Source organism: Ictalurus furcatus, chromosome 14 (genome assembly GCF_023375685.1).
Source record: "Ictalurus furcatus strain D&B chromosome 14, Billie_1.0, whole genome shotgun sequence".
Classification (NCBI taxonomy): Eukaryota; Metazoa; Chordata; class Actinopteri; order Siluriformes; family Ictaluridae; genus Ictalurus; species Ictalurus furcatus.
The window spans coordinates 3,943,885-3,963,217 of NC_071268.1; the positions used below are offsets into that span (position 1 = coordinate 3,943,885).

The 19,333-nt window shown below is 41.5% G+C and overlaps 1 protein-coding gene across 3 annotated transcripts in view; it reads left to right on the forward strand.

The window, feature by feature from the left end:
- Positions 1 to 19,333, forward strand: part of ptn (pleiotrophin) — a 40,218-nt gene that overhangs the window by 17,439 nt on the left and 3,446 nt on the right. For all 3 annotated transcript variants that reach the window (XM_053641683.1, XM_053641685.1, XM_053641684.1), the window contains exons 2-4: positions 14,234 to 14,325; positions 14,465 to 14,638; positions 17,288 to 17,452. In XM_053641683.1, coding sequence (XP_053497658.1) covers positions 14,235 to 14,325; positions 14,465 to 14,638; positions 17,288 to 17,452 — 430 coding nt within the window. In that variant the 5' untranslated portion in view covers position 14,234. The remainder of the gene's footprint in view (positions 1 to 14,233; positions 14,326 to 14,464; positions 14,639 to 17,287; positions 17,453 to 19,333) is intronic.

Genomic DNA, 19,333 nt, shown 5'->3' on the forward strand with positions numbered 1-19,333 from the left:
TACTCAAACATGAACTTAAATATATATATATTTTTTCTATAATTTCTGTTTTTGTAAACGTACTGCAAAACACTTTGATTTTAAAATCAAATAATCAGGTCAGATAGTAGGAACGCCATCTTGCTCCATTACTGTGACATTACTGTGACCACTGTTTCCTGCTCATACAGTAGTGCTACACGCTGTACACTATGTACACATTTTTACATTTATCCAACCGAAAGCAACTTTTAGTTGTTCTGACTCGGCACACTGGATTGGAAATGAAGCTGTGATCATGAGGTAAAGTGCAGAATGTACTGTACATTCAGTGTGTACATTAGATCGTATGCGAATCAGAGCCATCTTTATGTGTTGCTGGAATGCTGAAATAAAGAACACCAAATGACCATTTAATTGCTTACATTTTTTAATGAATTGCAGAGCATCATATGTTGCTGCTGGCCCTTTATAGAGCAGGACATTTATAGACAGAAGCATGGACCAGGTGTGTGGAACAAAGCAATTACACCTCTTATACGTCACTAGTAACATAATTCACACCTTCCCACACGTTTCTGCATTTAGAACAATGGATTAGGTCTGGATTTTTTTTTTTTGTAATTATTTAAAATGTAAGGATTCCTGGACATAAAATGCTATCGCTTAACCAGTCATCATACAGCCGTTGATGAACAGAGTTCATGGAGCACCTTCTTTCAGCTTGACTCACATCTCCATTGTATTTAATGTTTTTATAGTTGATTAGTGTGTCATTATCTGTATTATATACAAAAATGTTCAATGGGATTTAACTAAACTAAAAAACCGACCCAGCATTCTCTCACATACTTGAGCAAAATAACTGAACTGTGATAATAATGTCATTGAGCAATCAGTTACCTCTTATTCGTTTATTCATTCGGTCATTCATCTTTGGTAAGTGCTTTACCCTGGTCAGGGTCATGTGTGTGTGTCTGGGAAAGAGGAGAACATGCCGAGGGAGCACATTGTAAGAGATTGATCTGGCTGGCCTCTTTTTTTTTTATGTGTTTTTTTGTGAATACACAGTGTGAGGCATTGGGCTCAGACAAATCTGTACCCTATTTATATATGATTCAGCTGATGGAAAAAACCCCAGCTCTGCTTCCTGTTTCAATCTTACAGAAAATCAGTAGAGAAATCAGTAGACATCCTATATGGCTGGAAGTCTCTTGCCTGTGATGAGTTCTGCTGTTCTCACCACTCTCTGGAGAGCCTTGCGATTGTGGGCAGAGTAACCGCCATCCCATACAGTGATGCACCCAGTCAGGATACTCTCTATGGTACAGCAGTCGAAGTCTCTCCTGGGTAGACCTTGATCATCTTGGTGGAGGGACTAGATGAGGTTGTGAGTGATTCGAAACCTGAGGCATTTGAAGTTCCTGGCAGCAGCTCCACTCTGAAACTTCCTGTAGTCCACTATCATTTCCTTCATTTTGCCGATGTTGTTGTCATGGCACCGTTCTGACTAATCGCCGATCTCTTCGTGATGAGGCCCAGGATGATTATATCATCAGCATCTTTACTGATTTTAAAATGACATTGCAATTGTATTTGGCAGTCATGCAGTCGTGCATGAACAGGGAGTACAGGATGGGGCTGAGTACACATCCCTGGGGCGCATCTGTGTTCAGAATCAATGTGGAGCAGGTCGAGCTAACGATTCACCATTTGCGGTCTGCCCATCATGAAGTCCGTGATCCAGTTGCACGTAGCGATGTTAGCTTGAGATGTTTGAGCTTCATGGAGACTTTGGCTGGACTAATGGTGTTAAATGCCAAGCTGTAATCAATAAACAGCATTCTCACAAAGGTGTTCTTTATCTCTACTGTAGGTGTGTGTGTGTGTGTGTGTGTGTGTGTGTGTGTGAGTAGTGTGCATTGACATCATCTGTTGGAGATCTGTTGGAGCGGTATGTAAACTGGAGAATGCCCATGTGTACAGATAGGTATGTGCATATATGGCTAGCAATATTTCATGATATTGGAGGTCAGCGCAACAGGGCGTAATCATTCAGACAGGAGGCGACGGGAGTCGTCTGACAGACATAGGGACAAATCAAAGACATCTGTGAAGACCTCCGGTAAATGGGAGGTGCATGCCTTCGGGACATGGTTCAGCAGGAAGGGCTATTCTACATGTTGAGGATTTCTGGCCTCTGAAGTAATGTTGCCATGAATAAGACCCTTTGATACCTGCCAGTAATTCATTTTAGGCCAACCCCCTGTGCCTTTTTCCCCCCAGGATTTAATCCTTCTAAAGCATTCAAAGCACAGAGCTCTCCCAGAATAGGCTCCTCAGATATGTTAAATACTTCCAGGCTTGCAAAGAAGAGGAGAGAAGCTATTCCAGTGGTTACATGATTCAAACTCAGGGGTCTTGTAATGCGATGATACTGTATTTGCTCTTTTAACAATGAGAAACAGAAAAAGGACTTTGAAAGTGGGGTTGGTTTTTTGTTTTTTTTTGCAAGTTAAAATAATGAGTCCAGTGAGGCTGAAGTTGACTTTTTCAACCTCAATGTACTCGAGCCAATAGGAAAGGCCACAATTATATAATAATACAAATTATGCTGTGGGTGGCTTTTATTTTATTTCTGTTTTGATGGCATGATTTGAGTCCACTTGTCCTTTTAGAGTTAAGGGTAACTGCGAATCAATACCAAGTTATTCTGACTGATCACCTTTATCAGAAAGTTATCAAATTCCCAAAGGTCAGTGCTACAGGCGGGCGTTATAATGCAGAACTGATCATGGTGCATTTTAATCAGGACGTAATTGAAGTCTGGTTTGTTTGATTTGCCTCAAGGTCAGCTTTTCGCTTGTGGTTGTATACATTACATGTGTGTGTGTGTGTGTATGTTAATGTAATTAACTCTTTGACATGAGATATGAGTGTTGTCAAACATTATTATAAACAATTAATATAAGAACCAGGGTTAGGGTTAGAGTTAGCCTAACCCTAACCCTAACCCTGGTTCTTATATTAATTGTTTATAATAACGTAACCCTGACCCTGTTCTCCTGAGGCGTTAGGTCCAGCCCCAAGTGACCAAACCTTGGAACAAATCCCCTCTGCTGGAGCAGCCTCGGCTCATTATCTAATGAAGCTGCAGCAAAATTATGAGTTTAGTCTTGCACAGGCACGCTGAATAATTTTCCTGTGTGTTTTTTAACACAAGTCACTGCGTCTTTCCATTTTTTTTAAACAATTAGAACGTAGCACCAACAGCATCAACAGGATGCCTAGAGCGCCTTCTCATAGGTAATACCTATAAGAGAAACACCCTTAAAATATACTTCAAACAGGAAGGAAGCTACATAAGAGAAGCTATTTCCGACATTTGACCCTGCTGTGACCTTGATCCTGCTTGGATCAATTCCAAAGTCTAATCAGTTCACTTGCAGGTTTCAATAATTCCATATAAATCCTACAAACATTCAACCGCTCATTCTTAAGATATGACTCCAGAGATATCGATATAAAATTGTTCTGTGCATTATTTTATCACTCTGTCAGCGTATCTATCTCCACTCATTTCTGAACCACGTTTCTTAAAGCTTTATTATCTCCCCAGAGTAAGCGTGTATGTTTCCCAGCAGCGAGGGCGGTTGTTCATTAGTGTGAGATGACGTGTCGACTGTGAACAAAGAAAGCATTTAGATATTAGTGCTCATAGACACACTGTGGTCCCACTCCAAAATTACCGTTATTGTGCATGTGTGAAAGTGTAAACAATCAGAATGATTCGACCTATTTAATGCTCTGATATATTTCTCCATTACAGTCTTTCTCCTTCTCTCTCTATCTCTAGCTGCTGAACGGGTTGCCATGTGCTTGTAAATTACAGCTTCTTGTTCTGTTTGTCATTTAGAACATCAGATACTCTAAATCATTGCAAATATACATGTCATCATGGGTTTTTCAACTTCTGGATTACTTTTCCTAGTACAACCCCAATTCCCAAAAAGTTTGGACGCTGTGTAAAATGTAAATAAAAACAGAATGCAATGATTTGCAAATCTCATAAACCCATATGTTTGAAATTCTTTTTGGAAACAATGGGTGCTGCGTACTCTAAACTAAAGAGGACTAAAGAGGAGAGGGACCATCCGGATGGTATGGGGGTGCGTTAGTGCTTATGGAATGGGCAGCTTGCACATCTAGAAAGGCACCATCAATGCTGAAAGGGATATACAGATTTTAGAGCACCATCTGCTTCCATCCAGATTCCATCCAGTCTTTACTTCTGAGAGACTCTGCCCCTCTAAGCTACTCTTTTTTATACCCAATCATCTTACTGGCCTGTTGCCAATTAACCTAATTAGTTGCAAAATGTTCCTCCAGAAACTTTTTGAGCGTTAGTAAGAATAAAAATGAGCTCGGGGTCAAGCTGTGCTGTCGTTGGCTGCCACAACAACAGCAATATACTTTAGAAAATCCTGGAAAGTTCTCGTTGTCAAGCTTCTGTTGTAGTTGTCTGTTTCCCAGCCAGCTCCTAGTCTGCTGGTTTGCTTTTGTTCCAGTGTTTACGTTCCTAGTTCATGTTTCATTGCTTTAGTTATTTTTTTTCTCTCTCCACTTTTTCTAATAAATCTGCCCTTGCATCTGCTGCCTCTTCAGTTACCTGACAGGTGGATATGTTCAAAATGAACTTACTGCATTAATATAGCTTGAGCAATAACATGGAGCTAAAGCGTAGTTCAGGCAGAACACGACACGAACCAGTGTCAGCTGACGCTCAGCTGATAAGCCACCCACAATGGCAACATCATCTTCTCAAATAAATTAAATTCTCTAAGCGGGGTGGTCCCGTATTTATATAAAAAAGTATCCTATACGATATTAAAATATACTCGTAAAAGTATCAATTAAACGTATAAAATGAATGTGTTTAAGGTATGATTCAATTGAGCACATTATTTTTTAAATGATATTTACAATGTATCTAGACAGTTATTTCTTTATGTTCTGAATTCAGTTCAGTGTATTTGTTCTATTTGGATCAGACACTGTGTGTAGTGTGCATTAGTTCAAGATTGAAGAAGGCCTATGCTGTATACAAGTTGATTTTACTTTGTGATGTGTGTTTTTATGTTATTTAATGGTTGGACACACACACACACACACACACTCACACACGTACGTGCACATCTGACCTGCACAGCATTGTAATAATGGAGCTATATTGACAAGCTCAGTCATCAGCGCTGCCTACTGAGCTCGTGTAGAAGGATCTGATGAGCACAACCTTCTCGCCCATTTGCTTCCTGCAGAGCCGACGTCATGTGATTTCGCATGCATCAGGAACTGTACATGACATTTCCGCGATATCCCATAACCGTCTCATCTGCATTTGACTTGCATGTCTCCCTTATGAGCATAACAACTCCATCATCATTTTACTAGATTTATCATTATTAATTATATAAGGTATTTGCGCACTAAAACAGATGCTGAATAATAATGAAGTTTTGAGTATTCTTCTACGTGTCATTACATTCGAATTGTTCATGGAATATAAACCATAATTATCATACCATAATGAAATTAGCCAGACAGATATACAATGATGTCAGTACAACAAACTGGCATCTTTGTACCTCTTTTTAAAAGTGTTAGTTTCTACTCATTTGCTCAACTATTAAGCTGAATTAGCAAACTACACTGTTATGCGTCTAGAGAAATTACTAGCTATTCAGTGTTTTAGCAACAGCCTGCAACAAATCAGTAACAATCATAGCTGCATAAAAGTAATAAAAGCACATTCTTATGAAATAGGAATGAACATGTGTTTGTTTTATCTTCATCAAGCTCGGTGATGAAAATTTCACATGGCTATAACCTTGTAGCTAGTTTTCTATATGAGAGAAAGATAACACGTTGGATAACATTAGCAGTTGAAAGCAAGCCAATGGCTTGGCTATGTACAACAATGTAGAATACCGACAGAAATGGATGAATTCAATTAAAATTGAAATGGATAACTAGCAGAGAGGAATCATAAACACACAAAAGACAAGGAGTACACCACAAACCCCCATACTGCATACTAAATAGTATGTCACAATAGTCATGACACTATTGGTGGTGTATTAATTCGACATACTAGCCAGGCATACCATAGCCAGGATTATTGTCGTGAGTCCCAGCCTCCCTGAGAACTGTAGTATAAATCTGTCTATTTTAGTTCATTTAGTTCATGAAAGCATGAATAATGACTTCAAAAATAATTTCAGTAACAACGCTGAAGAAATTTGTACTAGAAATTAGACTAGAATGCAGCATTGGCATTAACGGGCTAAAACTGGTGGTCAAATAGACACCATGCCTGAACTGAAACAAGCCTGGTAGTCTTTATTGTTCTGGATAAAAGAAAAAACTTGTCATCAGACAATTTTAACACATCTTGCATGTGTTGGTGTCTGCTGGCATTTGTCTGGGCAGTGTGTTAGCTGTTATAACATTACCCAGCCTTCAACAGAATTTTGAGTGCTTTCTACCCAGTAAAAAAAAATACCATTCTATAAGGTAGTATGAAGTTGAGGAGAATCATGTTTTACTTATGAAACTTCTTCATCTGGTTCAGTCGTATAGCAGATTGCTTCCTAAATTCAGCATCGTCTGTCTCTCCATCCATCAAAGTCGTAGTCGTGTGCGGTGTTTCGGATATAATGGATTGTGGTTGTTGGGATCCTCATGAATTGTGAGAAAGACAGAGAAGAAATGCATGGAAAGTTGTGAGCCAGAAGATCTGTGAGCAACGAGAAGGAGACTAGGAGGAACTACAAAACATGCTGTATTTGCTGTTTGTTTTGATGGTGGAAGAAGTGTATTTTGCAGATAATAAAAACTTAGTGTGAGGGGTGGAGTTACCAGTCACCTTTCTCATGACTTCATTCTTATAAAATACAATTAAATTCCTACTGAATTTGAATGCATTGTCTGTTATTTGCTGAAAATGGCACAAGCTAAATCCCCACAGGTAAAACACATGGGCTCTGTCGTGAAGCAGATGCTTGTCAGTGCATATGACAAGAGAAAGAGTTTCAGCCCCCTCACAGCACTTCTAATCGTTTTCTGTTTTCTGCCATGGTGTGAGCAATTACCCTGCCACCTGTCTCAGAGAAAACACCTATCTGTGCTACACAATGCCGTATCCATCATGCTGCACAGCACAAGATTTTTATATATTGGTGGAAAACAAATATCCCCTCAAGAACAGGAACTTACTTAATTGACTATTACCAAAAAGATTTCCTTTTTGCTCTTCTCATAGATTTTGTAGTAGGAGGAGTTTAACAAAAACATAGCCTCAAAAAAAAAAAAAAAAAAAAAAAAAATTAAGTCATGCGGCTATCACACTGACTATGGGCTACTATCTAGTGAATTTTTAGAGTAGTTGAGAGTAAACAACAAACAGGTCAGTTTGAGTGTTTTTAGATGCACCTTTGTTTAAATATGTTCAATACAGCAGGTCACAGAAAAGCCAATATCATTAACCAGGGTTGCCAGATTTCAGCATCATTTCCATCCCAATTACCACAATAAAATCCTGTATCACATATACAGTATGCAGTTACAATTTTATAAAGATTAACAATTGTTGTATGGCCTTCCTAATATTGTGTAGGTCCCCCTTGTCGCCCTTATCCTGCTAAAAGAGGCCACTGCCATAAGGAAATACTGTTGCCATGAAGGGGTGTACTTGGTCTGCAACAATATTTAAGTAGGTGGTACGTGCCAAAGTAACATCCACATGAACGCCAGGACTCAAGGTTTCCCAACAGAACATTGCTCAGAGCATCACACTGCCTCTACCTGCTTGCCTTCTTCCCATAGTGCATCCTGTGTCATCTCTTCCCCTCATAAGCAATGCACACGCACCCAGCCGTCCACATGATGTAGAAGTAAATGTGATTCATCAGACCAGGCCACCTTCCTCCATTGCTCCATGGTTCAGTTCTGATGCATTGCAGTTCTGCAATCATGCAGATTGTAGGTGCTTTTGGCAGTGGACAGGGGTATGCATGGGAACTCTGACCAGTCTGCAATCAAGCAGCCCCATATGAAGCGAGCTGCGAGGCATTGAGTGTTGTGGCACCTTTTTTTTTTATCATAGCATTAACTTTTTCAGCAATTTGTGTTACAGTAGCTTCTGTGCTATCGAACCAGATAGGCTAGGCTTTGCTCCCACAATGAGCCTTGGTCACCTATAACTGTTGCCAGTTCATCAGTTGTCCTTCCTTGGACCACTTTTGGTAGGTACTAACCACTGCATACCGGGAACACCCCACAAGCCCTGACATTTTGGTGATGCTCTGACCCAGACGTCTAGTCATCACAATTTATTTTTTGTCAAAGTCGCTCAGATCCTTGTGCTTGCCCATTTTTCCTGCTTCCAACACATCAACTTTGAGAACTGACTGTTCACTTGCTGTATAATATATACCACCCCTTGACAGTTGCCACTGTAATGAGATAATTAGTTTTATTCCCGTCACCTGTCAGTGGTTTTAATGTTATGGCTGATTGGTGTATGTCAACATGCCTTTTCAAATGAGATGGAGTTCATGCTTAATGAAAAAAGGGGTGCTTCTATTTTTTTTGTGCAGTTCAGGAGAAGTAGAACAGTGCAGGGGGAGAGATGTTGGTGGGCTTTCTGGGCCATGGGTTGTGCTAAGGCGCTAAGAAGGTGAAACGCTGGTGACCGGGTGTAGGGAAACAGGTGGTCAGCAGTGAGTGGTGGTGTCAAGCAGTCCAGGGGCTTCCCTTGAGAGTCGGGGTTGCAGACTCTCTATGCGGTACAGGCGGAGGTACAGCGTTGTCTTTGTTGCTGTCATCAGTTTCTGGCAGAGAGAGAGAGAGTGAGAAATGGGTCAAAATACATGCGGAGACAAAACATGCTCACCTTGCTGTGTCTGATGCACCCTTTTATACTCTCCCAGCTTCTCTAGAAGTGTGAGGAGCTGCCACCATTATTATTAGCTGCCATCAGTGCTCTGTTTCACCACCCTGCCTCGTGGCCATGTGTTCTCTCACAGTCCATAACAATGGTGCTGAAATGGCACTGTCCCTGTCGTGAGAGGAGCGTGTAGTGGTTTAAATACACGAGCTGGAGGCCCACCGTCATATTATCCCCCCTCAGCTCTAAGCCTACTGCCAGCAGTGTCTGTGCTCAGACACTGAACCTCTGTGAAAGGTCATCAGCATTGCTGTGGTGGGCCCCCATTCAAGATTGCACTGGGAACGAGAAGTCCTGCAACGAAAGAAACCATTGAGTTATCTTGGCAATTGTGTACTTGGTCTTGGCCATTCACTGGAGGGGAGCCTACAAGGCAGTAGCTGAGATCCTCGGTGGCCCACTTTATAGCCAGGGCTTCTTGTTCAATGGCGGGGTACCCCTCTTTGATCATAGAATTTTTATTGAAAATTTACATTTTACATTACACCCCACCCAACAACCCCAACAAACAACCACAGCCAAAACCAAAAGAAAGGGGGAAACAAAAAACAATAAACAAACAACCAGAGAGAAAAACAAAAAACAAGGACAAAAAAAAAAACAAGCAAACAAACAAAAACAAAAAAACAAACAAAACAAAACAAAACAAAACAAAACAAAAAACTAACAAACATAAAAACCCAAAACAACAACAACAACAACAACAAAAAAAGGGGTAAGATGATCAGGAATTACAGTCTACCTCTCCTCAATCCACCACCAGGGTGCGTACATCATTGAAATAGGTAATAAATTGTGCCCATTTTCCCAAAAATGAGTCACCCCTGCCTCTGATGTTGTACTTGATTTTTTCAAGTTTTAAAAAGAAGATTAAATCTTTAAGCCAGACTGATATAGAGGGGGGTTGTGGAGAGGTCCAAGACAACAGTATTCTGCACCAAGCAAGTAACGATGCAAAGGCCACAACACTAGCTTCTTTATGGTTCAGAGGTTGACGCTGAGATGGAACACCAAAGATGGCAATTAAAGGACAGACATCTAATTTGATTTTAAGAACGTCGGACATAGTTTTGAAGAGTTCCAAAAGTTCTGCAATTTGGGACAGAGTGCAAACATATGACTGAGGTTACAGGGCGAAAGTTTGCATTTTTCACACATGTCAGGGACATTGGGATATATTTTAGATAGTTTACTCCTAGAGAGGTGAGCTCTATGGACCACTTTAAATTGTATGAAACTAAGTCTAGCACAGGACGTGGTGGTACGTATATTATCTAACGCTCTGACCCAGTAATCATCCTCAAGCTCCAGGCCCAATTCCTCTTCCCAAGCACTAATGGTTTTGATATTGTAAGAATCATCCTGTGACCAGATCGTTGCATATATCCGTGAAATAATGCCACCCTTATGAGGATTCAGCTTGAACACCTCTTCCCATGCAGACTTTGTAGGTAAGGAGGGAAACCCAGCAAATAGGGAGGAGACACAATGCCTAACTTGAAAGAAACGGAATAGGTGAGACGGAGGCAGACTGAATGACGAGGACAACTCAGAAAAGTTTGCACACACATTATTACTGAAAAGATCCTCAAAGCGTTTCAGACCCTTCTTTTCCCACAAAGAGAATGTGGAATCTATAAAGGAGGGGGGAAAGAGGTGGCTATTACATATTGGTGCCATGGTTGAGGCTGAGATGGATTTAAAATGACGGCGAAACTGATAGAAAATTTTTAGAGAGGTACATACTATTGGATTATCTGTGTATTGTGAAAGAGCTATAGGAAGGGAGGAGAACACCATAGCAGAGAGGGAGGTTGAAGTACAAGACTTTGCTTCTAAGTGGCACCATGGAAGAGAGGGGGCCTGGTACCCCTCTTTGAATGGGGTCAGCTTCCTGCTCATGTACAACATAGGGTGCTCCTCTCTGTAAAATTCTGGGAGAGCATGACATCCAGCCTGGTCTCAGAAGCACGTTGTGGACGGTAAAGGGCTGGTTGAAAGGACAATTCTCCAGTAATACTCTGTCAACCCCAAGAAGGCACATACCTGTGATTTGGTGGTGGGATGTGGGTACCCTTTGACTTCCTCAATTTTCTTCTCTTGTAGCTTTAGAAAACCACAGGTACAGTGTCTTGGTCAGCCTCAGATGGCACTTTCATGGGTTAGCCATCAGGCCGGCCTAATAAAGCTCACCAGGACCTCTCTGCAATGGTGCAGGTGGTCTGACCATGTGGTGGAGTGAATTATGATGTTGTCCAGGTAGTCTACTGCTAACTGTTAATAGGGACATAAGACGATGTCCATGAGGGGCTGGAGTATTGCAGGCACTCTGTGAAGCTCGAAGGGGCGAACCCAGTACTTTCAGTGGCCACTGGAGGTACTAATCCCTGTTTTGAGCTTTGCATCTGGGGCTAAGGCTACCTGGTAATACTCTTTAGTGAGGTCCAGTGTGGAAACGAAGTGGGCTCTCCCCAAGTGTTCCACCAGGTCATCCACCTGGGGGAGGGGGTAGCCTGAAACCTGGTTCAGCTTCCAAAAGTCATTACACAGCATGAGACTTCCGTTGGGCTTTGGAACCACTATGATAGGGCTGGACCAGAGGCTGGTTCTTCACCTTTGGCCAGGTGTCTCATTCCTAGGACCACTGAGAACACGTCAGCAAACGGGTCCACCAGCTCTGTCAGGTCTTGTCGCCGTGAGCGGGCCAGGCCTTCCCCCTTTTGGACCATGGTATGCTCTGGAGGATCTAAGGGCACATCAGCAAAAGTAGGCAGCACAGGGGCAGGCTCAATCCAATTTTTCAGTAGGTTGATGTTATACAACTGTGTGTCTTGATGCTTACTGTGCTTTTGTAGGCAGGAGTTTACTGGGCCCACCCGTTCAAGGACGGGCACAGACGGGGTCTCTTTTCCCCTTGACTACCAGAATCGGGGTACTGGGGAGTGTTATCCGATCAGGGACTGGGGAAGAGCTCTCTCCTGTCCCCTCTGCTGATTTCCAGAGTGGACAGGGTGCATTCCAGTGTTTCAGCCATCCTTCTTGGTTTTGCACAGCAGAGGGTCCATTTGTGCTCTAGTGTAGCTCTGGGCTTGTGAACCCACTTGTGGATCTCTTCCACTGTGTTGATGGGGTGACAGTAGATACTACTGTAGCCCTAGAATTTCTTCTGTTGATGGAGGCTTGTCTCCTGCAGGTGCTTCAGCATTGGGTCCTTGGTGTGGGTGGGGGTTGGGTCTGTGCTCATACCTGCATTCTCCACCAGTGTAGCAACTCGTGGCCGTGGCAGGCCAAACACGGACACAGGAGATTCAGGATTAGTGAAAACATGGGTTCTTTAATTTTCTTTGTGCAGTTCAGGAGAAGTAGAATGCTGCAGGTGGAGGGAGGGGAGGTTGGCTGGCTTTCTGGGCTGTGGGTTGTGCTGAGGAGCCAGGGAGGTGAATCATGGTTGACCAGGTGTAGGTGGTCAGTGGTGATTGGTGGCATCGAGAGGTCCAGTGGCTTCCCTTGAGATTCAGGGGGAGTCTTTGTTGTTGACGTCGGTTTCTGGCAGAGAGAGAGAAAAACGGGTCAACATATGTGCAGAGACAAAACTTTGCTTTGTCCGCTGCACCCTTTTATACACTCCCGCCTTCTCTGGGAGGGTGAGATGCTGCCGCCATTATTAGAGTCATGCTCTGTTTCGCCACCCCACCTCGTAGACACGCGATTTCTCGTGGTCCATGACAATGGTGCTGAAGTGGCGCTGTCCCGTCAGCACTCAGGTGGCAGTTGCGGGAGGAGCATGCAGTGATTTAAATGCGAGGTCTGGAGGCCCTCAGCCACAGAGGTAAAGGACACGGCTCACTTTAAACAAGACTATACTTAATTCAGCATACTGAAACATTTTACTGAGTTAGGGCCAGTTCAACACTGCAGTGGATTATCCATATTCAGACACTTATACATGTATATCACTAACTGCATTTTTTAGCATGAAAAGGTCATGGCTGGGGATGAATTGGCACGATTCTTGATCTTTTTTTTCTGCATTGCTAAACTTGATTAGATACTAAACTGAAATAATTGGATGATATTCCAGTCCACAGTCTGCTCTTCACTGATTAATGAACAGACTGAGGGAACGGCAACAATTATGCTGGCAGAAACTAGGGAGCTAAAAATAAAAAGTGGAAAGCACAAATTTGAGGAGGAAAACGAGGCAGAAAGAGGGAGAATACGAGGAAGGAGGAAGCAGACTCGTATTTATTTGAAACTAAAGAATACAGATAATGTCATCAGTAGGCTGCACCTTCACTGCAGTTCGAGCACAATGAAGCACTTTGGCTTCAGATGCTCAATAGTTACCCACATCTCATGCCCATTTTTCCTTAGAGCAGCCTGAGTGCTTTTCCGCTACTTTAACATGATAAGAGAGAGAGAGGGAGAGAGAAAGAGAGAGATAGAGAGAGAAAGTGATGAGAGTGAGGGTGATGAAGAGATTACCTTTGAAGTAATGAGAGAAAAAATAAATTGAGTGTTGTTAGAGTTCATGATTAAAGGCGGTTTAAATGTGTGTTTTTGGTACCAGTCTGAACCAGACAGCAAGTGAGAGATGAATGATCATGTGGCTCCACTGACTGCACTTCGAGTCTAATATCTCAACCTGGGTGGTATGAAGAATTTCCACAGTATGAGACCTGATGAGAAACATCTGTCACACATTATCTCAGTGTGCACAATATCCTATATTGAAATTGCTACTGCAAGGAAACTTTAGAACTTCACAAAGTGCTCAGAACCCTTCCTATAATATATAATGGTAATTGGGGTACTATTAAGATCATGGAGACACTGAAGAAAAATAACTCCTAGAGTCTCTCATTATAAAATAAGGGCATGATAGGACAAAAAACAAGCAGTTAAATGATAGCATGAGCTAAATATATTGTGTTATATTTCATGATTTCTTTTCTTATCATACAATTTTACACAGTATAATGCAACTTTGAAATTGCATTGTCTATATAATGATAATGATAATGATAATGATAATGATAATGAGTGTTTACTGGTCACATATACAGTAGAGCACAGTGAAATTGTTTTCTTCACATACCCCAGCCTGTGAGGAAGCTGGAGTCAGAGCGCAGGGTCAGCCATGATACGGCCTATTTATACGGATGTTTGACTGAACCTAGGAATAGCAATGCAATTAATGAATGGTTTTCTAAAACAATCTGTGGTAATGTCTGTGCTCTGTCCCAGCATGCAGCAGAAGCAGTGGGTGTGTGTGGCTGTTCTGGCTCTCTTGCTTGTCACAGATGTGCTAGCAGAAGTAGGGAATGCAGAGAAACAAGGTAAATAATATGTCATTATGAATTTTGTGCAGGTAAACCAATCCATCCTAATTAAGCCAGTGGTAAGACACCATGTAGCTCTGAGCTGTGTGTGATTTCATATCTGTGTGTGTGTGCGTGTGTGTGTGTGCTCTCACAGGAAAGAAAGAACGTAAGTCAGGATGTGGAGACTGGCAATGGAGTGTGTGTGTGGCACATGAGGGTGACTGCGGCCTGGGCACTAGAGAGGGAACCCGTACGGGCGCTGACTGCAAGCAGAAAATCAAAACTCAGCGATGCAAGATTCCCTGCAACTGGAAGAAGCAGTTTGGAGGTGAATGTCATGTATAATAAGCCAACCTTGCCAGCTCTTTAGTAGGTTTAGAAGCATGTTCCCATCGAAGATATAGGTCATGTGATCCTGTTCTTTCATGGGGAGCCTGCTGCCGTTACCAAAATGGGAATCGTCTCCATTTATAAAATGCCTGACAGCTCTGGATCGCAACGACTGATACATTTTACCCGTTAAAAAGAGCTCTTCTGAAAATGATGCCTCAGGCACTGCCACAGACCTCATTATATTTCAATTTAACAAAAGTCCCCAGGTCATGCACTTTGCTTATTCGTTCGATCAAATTTTTGGAGAACCGGACCACGGGTCTTTTCTACACAGTAGAACAGTACTGGTATACAGTAGGTTATTGTTTCCCCTATAGGACACTATATTGCACACATTAATGAAACGAATGACCACCTGTACGTATTAATAAACAACCGTGCAAATTTATATTTTAACTCCGTGTTTCCCATACATGTATTTCGGAACTGCTCGGTTAAATTTCCCAGCGTGCTGTGAAAATGAAAGGCACTTCGGTGTCTTAGCCGGAGCATTGATTCAGTTTGTCATGTCTGCCCCCAAAGAATGCAAGACTGAGCTAGTGAAATATTAAGACACATGGGTATATCTACTGTGAACCTCTTGAGAAAATTATTTGTAAAATGAAGCATACATGCAATGACATTTTGAACGTAAATACACATTGCTACAGGACACTCAGTGGAAGCAAGAGCTCCTGTCCAAGCATTATTAATGTCTCAGTCAATATACTGGCGTTAAGAAATTGGTCACATCAAGCCAAGACAAATAACTGTCTGCTAGCAAGCTGGAACTCATTCCCCAAAGGCCCTGGATGGATCTCATGGTGGATTTTGTAACTGGCCTTACTTACTTTTTCATTTTTGGTTTTACTGTTGGCTCCAATAGCCCTTAGGTAGACCAACATTTTTTTTGGATTCCTCTCAGTTTTTATTATTATTTGACCAATAGTTTTTCTACACCAGGTTTTGAGAGAAAATGCTAGTATTTAATCTCATGAATGTTATAATAATTATTTTGTTAGAGGAGTAGAAAGTAGTTTTCTTTAAATGTGGAAAATGTGAATAATTACTCTAAGTGTTCATTTTTTCCCCCCTTCAAGGTTCATTTTGAGGCACGTTTGTGTCCATTTGGTCCCTTAGAGGGAAGGGTTCATGAAAATCAATAAAGTTATTCTGACTCATTACCTTTATCCTATGATTGTCGTGCAGCGATCAGCCAGCAGAGGGCTTCGGAGAAACAGGATGAGTGAGAACAGATGAACTCAAACCAGGAGTGAGAGGCCCCTCCTTGGACTGGTGCCCTGTAGCTCCTTCCCAGCACCTGGGCTCACATATTATATTGACAAACTAGTCTTGATTTTCCATCTTGTCATGCACCGTGGTTCATAAGCGATATACCTAACTGTAACTGAAAACATTTGTACATTTGTATTTTTATTCCTGTGCACCACGTCTTCTTCATGTGGGTTCAGCTTCCACTTGAAATTCTGCATTGTTATCAAATTCTTCAAAATGCTGCTCTCTGTTCATTCATCGAATCGTGACCATTGTGAAACGTGTCTATCCTAATTCCAGCATGACAGTGCCCCCATCCACAGGGCATGAGAGCTCACTGAAATGGTTTGACGAGTATGAAAATTCTGTAAATCATATGCTATCATACGCTAAGGCCATAGACCTACTGGAGATTCTGGTGTGACATGTTAGACAGCACTTGCCACCACCATCATCAGATCTTTTGGAAGAATGGGGTTCATCCTTCCGTATATTACCAAAGACTTGTAGAATCTATCATTCTCTCGTGGTTCACTGAAGCTGTTCTGGTGGCCCAACCTCTTATTTTTTTGCTTTCATTTGTCACCAGTCTGTATTTTTGCTTTGTAACATTCTTACTCTGGGCGGCTGTGGATCAGGTGGTAGAGCGGGTTGTCCACTAATCGTCGGGCTGGCGGTTCAATTCCCGGCTCACATGACTCCACATGCCGGAGTGTCCTTGGGCAAGACACTGAGCCCCAAGTTGCTCCCGATGGCAAGTTAGCACCTTGCATGGCAGCTCTGCTACCATTGGTGTGTGAGTGTGTGTGTGTGAATGGGTGAATGAGACACAGTGTAAAGCGCTTTGGAAACACTAAGGTTAAAAAAGCGCTATATAAACGCAGACCATTACTCTATACTGTATATTCTATATTTCAGGGGACGTGATCCCTGTGTCTTTGTCACATTACCAAGTTTGCATCAGTACTTATATTCATAATATGCGCATTGTGACCATCTTTTCAACAGACTTAGAAGCATTTGCCTTTACTCTTCCAAATCTGTATCCTGTAATGATTGATAATCCAGAGAGATCGTGAGTTTTTCAAGTTCCTCTTAAGGTTTCTTCGTCATGTCGAGTCAGGGAATCTACATATCTACGTTATGTAAAGTTGTTTTGTAACAACTAAAATGTTCAATTTTCTGCTAAGAAACATTCCTTTGACAACATAACAGCACTGACTCTTAATACTCAGCCACGAAGACGTTTGTTCATAACCTTTTCAGCCATCTTTACCAATCTTTCCAATATCTGAATGTATGCCCCTGTGTGTTCATTTTTCTTGTGCAGGTGAATGCAAGTATGATTTCCAATTATGGGGTGAGTGTGATGTAATCACAGGGATGAAGACCCGGACTGGCACACTGAAACGTGCTCTCCCGGATGCTAACTGTCCCGCCACTGTGTCTGCCACCAAATCCTGTGGCAAGACCAAGACCAGGTCCAAGCTACAGGGTGGGTTTAATCACATCTTTACACAAACACACTCACTTCTCAGAATGCATTTCTCTAAAATATCTAACTAGCCTTTTGTTAAGTATCACATTTGAAATTGACTCCATTGCTGTCGAGTCTAAACACAAGCTGGAGGGAATCCTGATGGGTCCAATTCCTGGTACATTTCCAATTCTTTCAGACCTGATTATGCTTAATGGTATTTTCAACTGCTTAGTGAAAAAAACAACAAAAACCTGTGTATTTTATATCCGTTACATGATTTGTGTAGGTCAACAGCCATCTCCATTGTTTTGAATGTTCTTTTATTTTATGTGTGCAACCTCATATTTATATCCTCATGGATGAGGACAGGGTTAAAGACAACAGAGGTCCTGGGGAATAAGCAAATAATAATAATAATAATAATAATAATAATAATAATAATAATAATAATAATAATAAGTAAGCAAGTAATAATAATATAAGCTTTTCAAGCTATTTTTTAATATTTCTTTAAAATATTCCTTAGGGTCATCAGCGATTTTGCCACATATCATTTTGATAGAAATTGCTATTATTTAAAAATAAAAAAAGTTGTTCTAATGAGAATGGTTTATTGTTCGAAAAGGTAAATCATTTTATTCGAAAGGTTCAGTGGACATTTTGTCATTTTTGTTCATTTGTGTAAAGGGTGCCAGTAGTTTCCAGAGGACGTTGTATTTTGTACTTCATGACAAATACCAAAAGATAAACAACTAAAACATTTCTATTTTACACCACATCCTTTCCTTATTTAAAGGGACTCTTTTTATAGTGCATCGTTCTGGTACTCAAATGTTCTCAGATAATCCTAGTGTAAATATGTTGACGAGGAAAAAAACGACCACCGATCTGTCTATATGCTAGCTGGCATTTGACAGTCACAAGGTTTGTGTGAAGAGGTCTGAAACTGGAGAGGAAGACGAGTGGGAGATAATTGTTTTTCTGTGTAAAATCTGCCATAAAAAACAAAAAAAAAACCCCAGCAGCAAACGAACCCAGAAGTTTTATTTTTTTAATCTGTGCAGAAGCAATCCCAGGCATATGGTGGAACAAATGAAACACCATTGATGGCACTGGCATTTGTCTCTCTCTTTCATCACTCTCTGCGATCCTCTTCTACGCACTTTTATCCTCTCTGATTATTATAATTATTTAGAGCGATGAACTAATTCTACAGCTCTTAAACAGATCTACAGTATCGCTGCAGCTTTGCTTTTAAGGTGCTCACAACACCTTCAAGTAAGACCTTTGTGTGAGGGTGTCGGGTGAGGGGTCATACACACACGCACGGAAACACATGACATCAGAATATCTCAGAAGTTCAACGCTTGGAGTTTGTTGGGAAGTGAGAGAGCGAGAGAGAGAGAGAGAGAGAGAGAACAGAACCTAACGCATTCTCATAATTGAGTTTTAGATTGAAATAAAAGCAGACGACTGCTTTATGTCCTTTGGAAATGTGGATTTCAGTATGAGCAGGTCAGGAAAATATATAATGGAGGAGACAGTCATTTCTGCTGAAACATAGAGGAGCGTGTAAGGTGGTTCAACCATGAATAAGCCTTAAATAGCCTCTCTTTTAGGCTCTATTTACACCTCACGATCTGTATCTGGATGTCAATATCTGGATAAACAACATTTCCTCACCTTAGCTATTGCAGCAGGCATTCCTGTGCGCTGTGATCGAATCGTTTGCTTAATATGGAAATATGCTGTCTGTTTAGAGGGGGCTTGGACATTGTATATCAGTAACATGCGTATGTGTAAAGGAAAAAATTCCTTGCACTGACTCACCAGTCTAGTGGGAAGTGTTGTGTTTTGTATATATCCATCAGCGGTTCACACACTCCAGGAGCTGTG